Source organism: Colobus angolensis, unplaced genomic scaffold, assembly GCF_000951035.1.
Source record: "Colobus angolensis palliatus isolate OR3802 unplaced genomic scaffold, Cang.pa_1.0 Scaffold467, whole genome shotgun sequence".
NCBI lineage: Eukaryota > Metazoa > Chordata > Mammalia > Primates > Cercopithecidae > Colobus > Colobus angolensis.
In genome coordinates this window covers 735,702-745,861 of record NW_012118121.1, presented here as the reverse complement: position 1 = coordinate 745,861, position 10,160 = coordinate 735,702, and the positions used below count along the sequence as shown (strand labels likewise).

The 10,160-nt window shown below is 41.0% G+C and overlaps 1 protein-coding gene across 1 annotated transcript in view; it reads right to left on the bottom strand.

Annotated features, from left to right (window-relative positions):
- The window catches only part of LOC105523495 (proline-rich protein 36), a 4,527-nt gene extending 3,826 nt beyond the window's left edge, over positions 1–701 (bottom strand). Inside the window, exon 1 of the mRNA XM_011958310.1 lies at positions 66–701. Coding sequence (XP_011813700.1) covers positions 66–608 — 543 coding nt within the window. The 5' untranslated portion in view covers positions 609–701. The remainder of the gene's footprint in view (positions 1–65) is intronic.
- Positions 702–10,160: the final 9,459 nt, after the last annotated feature.

Genomic DNA, 10,160 nt, shown 5'->3' with positions numbered 1-10,160 from the left:
GGAGGATGAACCATCGGGGTCCCCGGAGGCGGAGGATGAACCATCGGGGTCCCCGGAGGAGGAGGATGGGCCATCGGGGTCCCCGGAGGAGGAGGATGAACCATCGGGGTCCCCGGAGGGGGAGGATGGGCCATCGGGGTCCCCGGAGGGGGAGGGTGGGACATTGGGGTCCCCGGAGGAGGAGGATGGGCCATGGGAGCTCCGGGAGCTGAAGGATGCACCATCAGGACTCCCGGGGTCGGAGGCTGGGCCATCGGGGCTCCCGGAGGCGGAGGATGCACCATCAGGACCCCGGGAGTTGGAGGCTTACCCATCGGGCCCCCCAGCGGGGGAGCCGGGACTATCGGGCCCCCGAGGGCAGGAGGCTGGGTCATCGGAACCACCGGGGCGGGCAGCTGGCCCTGTGGGGCCTCCCAGGCAGGCTGAGGTGCCTGCCAAGCGGCCAATGAAGCCTGCAAGTCAATTGGAGGTGGATCCCAAGGGACTGGCGGAGCCCGGGAGGAAGCGGGCGGGGCCCGCATCAGAACCGTAGGGCGGCTATAGACAGGCGGCTTCGGGGCCTCCGCTGGAGGACTCGAGTCACCCAGATTCTTACTTAGCTGCGACATGTCCCTTTGCTGACAGCTGGTGGGTCTTTTCCTCGGACAGCTGCTGGGCCTTTTCCTCCAGAGAGAAGAGAATGCCTACGTGGCTGTTCAGAGGCTCCCTCCCTGCTGAATGCTGAATAGGAAGTGAGTGCTGCTCGCTCCGCAGCTTTCCGCAGTAAGGAGGAGGGGGGAAGGGGGCTCAAGCCCGCCCCTTCCCCGCCCCCGACCACCACAAGTGGATATTGCACAGGGGCGTCTACCGGAGTCCTGGCTGACACAAGATCCCTTCTCACTCTGTCCTGTCCCCACATGTAGACCAGTCAGACTCCACATGGATGAGTTTTCACAGGGGAGTGACAGGAGCCCATCCGTGTTTTAGAAAAATCACGGTACTGCAGTGTGGAGTGGGAGCAGACCACTGGCAACATGGAAGGTATCCAAGACCGGGGGGAGATGGTGTGGTCTGGGCTAAGACGTGAGGCGGAGAATGAGAAAAGTGCATTGACGTAAGAGAGTTTCAGGAGTTCTAGCAGACAGATACCTGTATTATAACTGAATAAAGGAGTCAGAGACATGGAAAAGGCACACAAGTCCCTGTCTGGAGAAAGTGGAAAGTTGCAGGGACGGTTCCTCTCTCAGAGTCCCAGGAGAGGCACGCGGGAAGAGAGGCTGATGAGTACTGGCAGGCACAGGGCATTTGCGGTGCTGTGGGACTGCCAAGGAGAGATGCCCTGTAGGCACTCCTGTGTGATGTCTTGGGAGTCCTGCTTGGCTATTCCTCATAAAAATAGAGTTGTGGGAGGGAATGCGGTTGCACTAGATCTTGAAGAACACGGGCATGTTAGAGACACATGGAGAAAAGGGATAGCAGCAAGTAGAGACAGAGAGGAAAAGAAGTCACGGAACTGAGACATGCCACAAAGCAGTGGAAGACAGCGTTTTTAGTATGGGGAAAACTGCCTGTGGAATGGCTCGGATGCAGGAACAGAGTAGGTTTCTCAGTGTTTTTCAGTTGCAGAACAGGAAAGAAATGTTTAAAATGAAAACCAAATAATGCCCCTGAAGATAACAAAATGGGTATACAAACAGATCAAAAATTGATGCATTTGGACATATAGGAAAAACAGGCAAACAATAACGAAATTTCTGGGGAAACTACTCGTGACAAAAATCAGTTTAAATATGAGACCAATCAAGTATTAACAGATAAAGCAGACGACAATAGTATTATTGGACAATGCTATACAACTTTATGGTGAGAGGAAGTGATAATCTCAGTAGTTTGAAAAGTTTTCTGGAAATATACAGAGTACTAAATATCAAGGATGTTTCGTTTAAATAGGCTGTTGGCAGCCTAGGGCAGGAGTCCAGAGTGACAAAATGTGCCACCAGGGGGCAGATGACGATGATGATGAAGGGTACACCCCACTCCTCCCCAGGTACCCTTAGCCAGGGGTCCTCAAATTTGGTAATTTATGGATCCATGGGAAGGTATGTACACACTCCTAATGTTATTATTGCCTTAAATAATAATAGAAGAATTTGGGGGTGAAGTTTCAGTGGTTTTCTGGACATTTAAGGGATGTTGTTATTCCCAGGAAACTCTTTGCAAAACAGTCAGATTGTTAAGGGTGTTTGATGATACACCTTATCTGCAGGGGAAACATTCCAAAACTCTTGATGCCCGAACCTGGAGACAGCACCAAACCTTATATATACCATCTATCCCTTTCATTCTCCTTCACAATTTCACAGATAGTTTTGTTTCTGCTTAGCAATCTCAGCATGCGATTTTTTTCTTTCCTTATTAAGTCAAGAACTTTCACCTTTTTCCTTCAAGGAAGCACTTCATAGCTTCTGTTTGGCATACCTAAATTGCCAGGATCACTACTCTTGCATTTTGGGGCCATTATTAAGTGAAACAAGGGTTTCTTGAACACGAACACTGGGAAACCGATGGTGGATTTGATATCTGAAGCAGCTACGAAGTGGTTAATGAGTGGGTAGTGAATACGGTAGCACTCCTGTGCCTGCAGTTTCACATTGTGTGGATTCAGTTACCTGTAATCAGCTGCAGTCTGAAAACTTAAATGGAAATTTCCAGAAATAAACAATTTATAAGCTTTAGATTGCATGCCATTCTGAGTAGTAGTATGAAATTGTTCTCTTTTGTCCTGCTTGGGGCATGAATTATCTCTTTGTCTAGTGTATCCATGCTGTATACACTGTCTGCCTGTTATTCACTTAGTAGCTGTCTTGGCTGTCAGATGAAAACGTCTTAGTACATATAGGATTCAGTACTATTTCCAGTTTCAGGCCTCCACAGGGGGTCTCAGAATATATCCCCCAAGGATAACGGTGGACTACTGGACATCGCTCCTGTGTCCCCCGAGAGAAGGCCCATCTACCACAGCACACAAAAATCTTCTGCAGAATGGATACTACCATGTTTCATGGTTTTCCTTTCTCCCTTGAGTTAATGGCCCAGATCCACATAGGATTTCTCAATTTCATGAGGGTTTGGAAACACTGTAGAGGGACCAACTCTAAATACCTAACGCTCACAATCTGCTATTAGCAACTCTTCTACATGGCCGTTACTGGCTGTGAATGGCTTTGGAAAAGCCAGTTTCTTTTTTAGCCTAGGGCATTTCTATCCTCACTAAAGCATACATTTTTTTCCACTCTAATTCAAATGTATAAACTACGCAGAGATTCAGTTCTCCCACTAACCATTTCTTTTCCCGAATTATGACAGGTGTGACCTGCAGTCCACCATGCTGTTAGTCATCCCACACAATGAATGGCTTCCATTAGAGACTGGCTGTTCTCACTGATGTTGGAGGTCAGTGAATAGCACTGACACATAGTGTCAACTCCCACCAAGTCTATTCTATGAAAAGAGCTCCGATTTATGTCAACAGGCAACACCGAAGCCAGAAAGAAAAGATTAGGTATTATGCAAAGGAAAAAAAAGATGTGTAGGAGTAGTTAGAAATGGAAGATTAATAACTTCTACACCAGCACCATTCCCACTCCTTGGAAATATTCTTTAACTGGTAGGGAAAAATTAGAGATTATGTATCAATTGATTCTATAGGAGCAAGTAAAGAGGGTAAACCAAATTTACTCTCCCTGGAAGAAACATCTGCTTATTTCAGATAGTCAGTGCTCTCAGACCCAGGCTGTTCCTGGGGCTCTCCCTAGCTATTTACAAATTACTTGGGTGCAAAATGCACCTGAGGAAACAAGGGACACATGGGTCCTTTGTGAAAACTGACTGCCTTAATAACAGCAAAACATAATATTGCCGTGAGTCTAGTGAGGCATTAAACCACAAGTCTTAGACAGGTCTTCCCAAATCACTCCTGTGAAATCTTCTAGCTTCCTGAAGCCCTCTTTCCCTTTCTGTGCATATGTTCTCCCTCCTCAACACCTTTGAACCAAGTGTTGTCAAAATTCCCTTTCCTCATTCTTATATGTGACAGCTTGAAAATTCAAGGTGAATAGAAAACAAAAGGGAAAAAGATACAGAACATCCAAGAAATGTTGGTCTTTGTTCCCCAATTAGAAAGGACTTTTAATGGCTTACATCAGTATATAACAGCAGTTTACAAAATGATTTTTAAAAATAGGGAAGGGAGAACTGAGGATATTGTGATGGGAGTAGGAAAACTGCAGAACTAGGAGCAGATGGGAGCCTGTTTTGCTCACCTCGGTATCCCCAGCTCACATTGAGTGGTCACTAAGGAGCTACAAAATGAAATGGTAAGATTAGCACCAGAACTGCCTGTCTTTCAGTCTTCTGTAGCTGTTAGACTTTGTGTAAATATTCATAAGTAACAAAATCAGTTATGATTTTCATAAACTCTAAAATTACTAATTTATGAAATATCTTTTATTAAGTATTCACTATATGCCCATCACTGTACTATATATATAAGACTACAGAGAAAAATCTGACGCAAGTCCTATCTACATTTATTGTTAGTCACATAGGGACATTAATCTAATCTATCATTAGTCACATAGGGACATTACACTAATCTATTTTTGGTCACATAGGAATATTAACATGGTTTTTTTAGTACAATAAGGTGTTGTTGTTGCATTGTTTGAACCTCATATTGGTCATAGAAGATGAAAATAATCACATACTCACTTCTGCTTGGAACATGGGGTGAGGGAAGCTGTGATGCTGATTGTAGCAGTGAAAAGAAAGAAAACAAACCTGAAGCTGTGAAAGATTCATGTGATCCAGGTGGACAGTCTAAGCAGAAAAATTATTTAAAAAGCATAGGAGATATCATAAGTAGAAGGTTTGAATGAAAAGAATTGGAAGGATTAAAATAGTGTAACTACTAGCTATCGATGACTGGTTATTTGATAAAATACCATCCTCAGAGTATAATAGACTCTATTCATTGATTTCTCACAAAATCCATAAGTGTTTGGCTTGATTTTACATGTCAAGAATTTGAGGCTCAGAAGATCTAGCAATACATAGCAGAATTCAGATTTAAATCCTAGTCTATTTGTGATGAAAACTAGCATTCTTTTTTTTCGTTTTCGCCACCCCTCCACCAGGCAGGGTCTTGCTGTCTCACCCAGACTGGAGTGCAGTGGTATGGTCATAGCTGACTGCAGTTTGAAACTCCTTGGCTAAAGCGATTCTCCTGCATCAGCCTCCTGAGTAGCTGAGACTGCAGACAGGCCATACCACATGCAAGTGATTTTTGCTTGTTTGTTTTTCGTAGCAATGGGATCTCACTATTTTGCTCAGGCTGGCCTCAAACTCCAGGGGTTAAGTGATCCTCCCACCTTGGCCTCCCAAAGTGCTGGGACTGTAGGCATCAGCCACCGTGCCCAGCCCATCACTCTTACCATTACACCAGTGCTACCAAAACCTTTTAAAATATGTTAGATATAATTAATATGCAATAAAATGCACAGATCTAAAGTATTCAATTTAACGAGCTTTGCCACTGAGTAATCAACACTCAAAACAATATGAATAATATTTTTATTATCAGAGAAAATTTCTGAGCACCCTTTTGTAGTCAATTATTCTATCTCCAAAAGCATACACTTCCTTATTTCTCTCACCCTAGATTATTTTGCCTGTCTTTAAATTTCATAAAATGAAATCAGCATAGGAGGGAGGGAGAGAGAGAGAGAGAGAGAGAGAGAGAGAGAGAGAGAGAGAGACAGAGGTCAACATTCCCTTGTTCAATACTTTTTAATGTAAATATTGGAAGTTTGCTATTTTTTATGCCGAAAAGTATTCCATTGTATTTATAACTCCATAATTTATCTGTTACCTGTTGGCATGTGAGACATTTAAAATCTGATGCTATTATGAAAAAAAGGCTGCATTACAAATTATTTTACAAGCCTTTCTGTAAATAGATGCTTCCATTTATCTTGAGTAAATGCCTGGGAGTTGAATGTCTGGGTCGTAGGATAGACGCCTGTTTATAAGAAACTGCAACAGTTCTCTACAGTTGGGTTAAACCATTTTACACTCTAACATAAGAATTATGTTAGGAATTAAGAATGCATAAGAATTCCAGGTACTTGACAATCTTGCAAAATTTTGTAGTGTCAGTCTTTTTTGATTTCTGTTATTCTACTGGATGTGAAATGGTGATTGCAGTTTTATACTCCAATTAGCAAATATGAGGGTTCCAGTGGAGCCACATCATTGCCAAAATTGATACAGTCAGTCAGCCATTTTTATTTTAGGCATTTCAGTAAATGAGAAATGGTATGTCATTCATTGTGAGTTTTGTTTGTGTCTTTTCTTTTTAATTATTTTTTAAAGCAGCTGTAGGTTTGCATAAAATATGAGACGAAAATACGGAGACTTCCCATGTACTCCTTCTCTCCCACCATCTCTGTCCCCCTCCCCCAGCACCCCCCCCCTATTTTTAATGTCTTGCATTAGAGTGGTATATTTGTTACAGTCAATGAGCCAATATCATTAACCGAACTCCCTAGTTTACATTAGTATTCACTCTTTATGTATACATTTTATGGGTTTTGACAATTGTGTAATAGCAGACGTCTGTGTCCACCATTGCATTATTTTACAAAATCATTTTACTGCCCTAAAAAACCTGTGCTTTCTCCCACCGAATCCCTGGCGCATTTTGATCTTTTTATCTTCTCCATAGTTGTGCCTTTTCCAGAATATCATACGTAGCGAGAATCATAAAATGTGTAGCCTTCCAGACTGGCTTCTTTCACTTAGCAATACACGTTTAATATTCCTCATTTTGTGGCCTGATAACTCCTGTTTTTCTTCTTATCTAATAGACCTTATTTTGTAGAGCAGTTTTCAGTTCACAGCAGAATTAAGCCAAAACTACAGCAAATTTCCATACACCCCTTGATTCCCCCAGCACACACACGATCTGCCTCAATATCAAGATCCTCCAACAAAATTGTATGCTTCTCCCAGCTGATGAGTGTCAATTGACATGTCATTATCACCCAAAGTCTGTAGCTCACATTATGTTTCCTCTTGGTATTGTACATTCCGTGTTTTGACAAATGTCTAATGTAATACATCCACCATTATAGGATAACATGGAATAGTTTCCTAGCTCCCAAATCCTCCATGCTCTATCTATTTATCCCCTCCCATCCCCTACAAATACCTGGCAACTACTGATTTTTGTGCTGTCTCCATAGTTTTACCTTTTCTGGAATGTAACCTAGTTGGACACATACAGTATGTATCCTTTTCAGACTGACTTCTTTCACTTAATAATATGCATTTTAGTTACTTCCAGATATTTTTATAGCTTAATAGCTCATTTCTTTTCAATGATGAATAATATTCCATTGTCTGGATGTACCAAAATTTATTTACCCATTCACCTAATGAAGGACACCCTGGTTGCTGCCAAGATTTGTCCATTTGAACAAATCTGTTATAAACATCCATGTGCAGGTTATCTTTTTTTTTTCTTTTTTTTTTTTTTTGAGACCGAATCTCGCTCCATCACCCAGGCAGGAGTGCAGTGGCGCGATCTCTGCTCACTGCAAGCTCCGCCTCCTGGGTTCACACCATTCTCCTACCTCAGCCTCCTGAGTAGCTGGGACTACAGGCACCCGCCACCACACCCGGCTAATTTTTTGTATTTTTAGTACAGACGGGATTTCACTGTGTTAGCCAGGATGGTCTCGATCTCCTGACCTCGTGATCCGCCTGCCTCGACCTCCCAAAGTGTTGGGATTACAGGTGTGAGCCACCTTGGGCCTGGCCTATTCTGTACATTTTTCTACTTTCTTTTTATTTTATTCCTGTTTTTTGCATTCTTAATGTGTAAGCTTATGTCATTGATTTTAAGTATATTCTCTTTTGTAGTACAGATATTTAAAGCTATAAAGTTATCTTTCAGCCCTATTATAGCAGCATCTTACACATTTTGGGTTTCTTTTTTATAATTTATTTCTTTTTGTTCTTTCTTTCTTTCTTTTTTTTTTTTTTGAGATGGAGTCTCACTCTGTTGCCAGGTTGGAGTGCAGTGGCACAATCTCGGCTCACTGCAACCTCTGCCTCCCAGATTCAAGTGATTCTCCTGCCTCAGCCTCCTGAGTAGCTGGGACTATAGGCGCCCACTGCCACCCCCAGCTAATTTTTGTATTTTTAGTAGAGATGGGGTTTCACCGTGTTGTCCAGATGATCTAGATCTCTTGACCTCGTGATCCACCCACCTCGGCCTCCCAAAGTGCTGGGATTACAGGCATGAGCCACTGTGCCTGGCCAGTTATTTCAAAATATAATTTTTTGTGTGATTTCTTCTTTGACTCATGGGCTGTTTTTAATTTTGTGGTTTAATTTCCAAACATTAGGATATTTTACACAAATTTTACTAATATTAATTATGAATATAATACTATCGTGATAAAAGAATATGCCCGATTTGGCTTGAGTCATTTTTACATTACAACTTGGTTTAATGACCAGCATTGAGTCTGTTTAAAATATTCTGTGAGTGCTTGAAAACAAATGCATTCTGCTGTTGTGAGCTAGATCTATGAATGTTGTTCAGGTCTAGCTGGTTGAACATACCGTTCACATCTTCAGTATGTTCACTCATTTTTTAAATCTGGTCATTCTGTCGATCACTCAAAGAAGTATGCTAACATTTCCAAATATGGTTGTAGGCTTGTCTATTTTCCCCCCTTAGTTTGGCAATTTAACTTAATATAGTGTTATCTCTTTTATTAGGTCATACACATTACATATGTGATTATGTCTTTTTAGTGAATTAGTTCTTCATTCTCACAAAATATCCCCCTTAGTTCTGTTCATACTCCTTGTTTTGAAGTCTACTGTGTCTAATACTAGCAGAGCCACCCCAGCTTTCTTAAGCTTTGTAGTTATGTCCTCTGTTTATTTGCATCCTTTTAACTATCAACCTGCCCAAGTCTCTCTCTCTCTCTCTCTCTCTCTCTCTCTCTCTCTATATATATATATATATATATATATGAAAGAAAGGGAGAGAAAGAAATTGTAAGGAATCGGCTCATATGATTATGGAGGCTGGCAAGTCCCAAAATCTACATCACGAGAGTCAGCAAGCTGGAGACTGAGGACAGCCACTGGTTTAGTTCCAGTATGTGCCCAAGAGCTAAGAACTTGGAAAGCTGAGGGTGTAGTTTAAGTCCAAAGGCTGGTAGGCTCACAAACATAAAAAAATCAATGTATCAGTTCAAATCCAAAGACAGGAAAAAACCTGATGTCTCAGTTAAAGGGACATTAAGCAGAAAGAATTCTCTCTTACTTGAGGAAGAATCAGCCTTCAACAGGTTAGATGAGGCCCGCCTACATCAATGAGGGTAATCTGTGTTACTCAGTCTACCAATTCGAATGTTAATTGCATCTGAAATATCATCACAGAAACACACAAAATCATATTTGACCAAATATCTGGATATTACATGGCCCAAATTCACACATAAGTTTAATCATCATACTGTGGTTATCATTTTTAAATCTATTTTAGTAATGTCTTCGGTTTTTCATGGAACATTTAATGTTAATTACTGAGAGGGTAGAGTATAAGTTGACTGTGTTGGTACTTCTTTTATCTGTATGCTATCATTTGTTTCACATTTATGGCTAATTAAATATTTTAGTATTCCATTTTATCTTCTGCATTGGCTTTTGGTTTATATCTTCTTTGTTTTTTCAATGGTTACTCTACATGTTATATAATATGCATCTTTAATTTAGTACTGTCTACCTCAAAAATACTATCTACTTCATTAATAAGAACTTTACACTGTATAATTCCAGTTAAATTTCTCACAACTGTTGTGTTCTCATTGTCATTTATTTTACATCTATATTTACTTCAAAACACAATATGTAGCTATTCCTTTTACTTTAAATAGCCAGTTATCTTTTAAAAAATTATATATATATACATATGAAAATATCTATGTATCTATGTATCCATCTATGTATCTATCATCTATCTATCTATCTATCTATCTATCTATCTATCTATCTATCTATCTATCTATCTATATGAAGTCCTTGCTTTAAACAATATT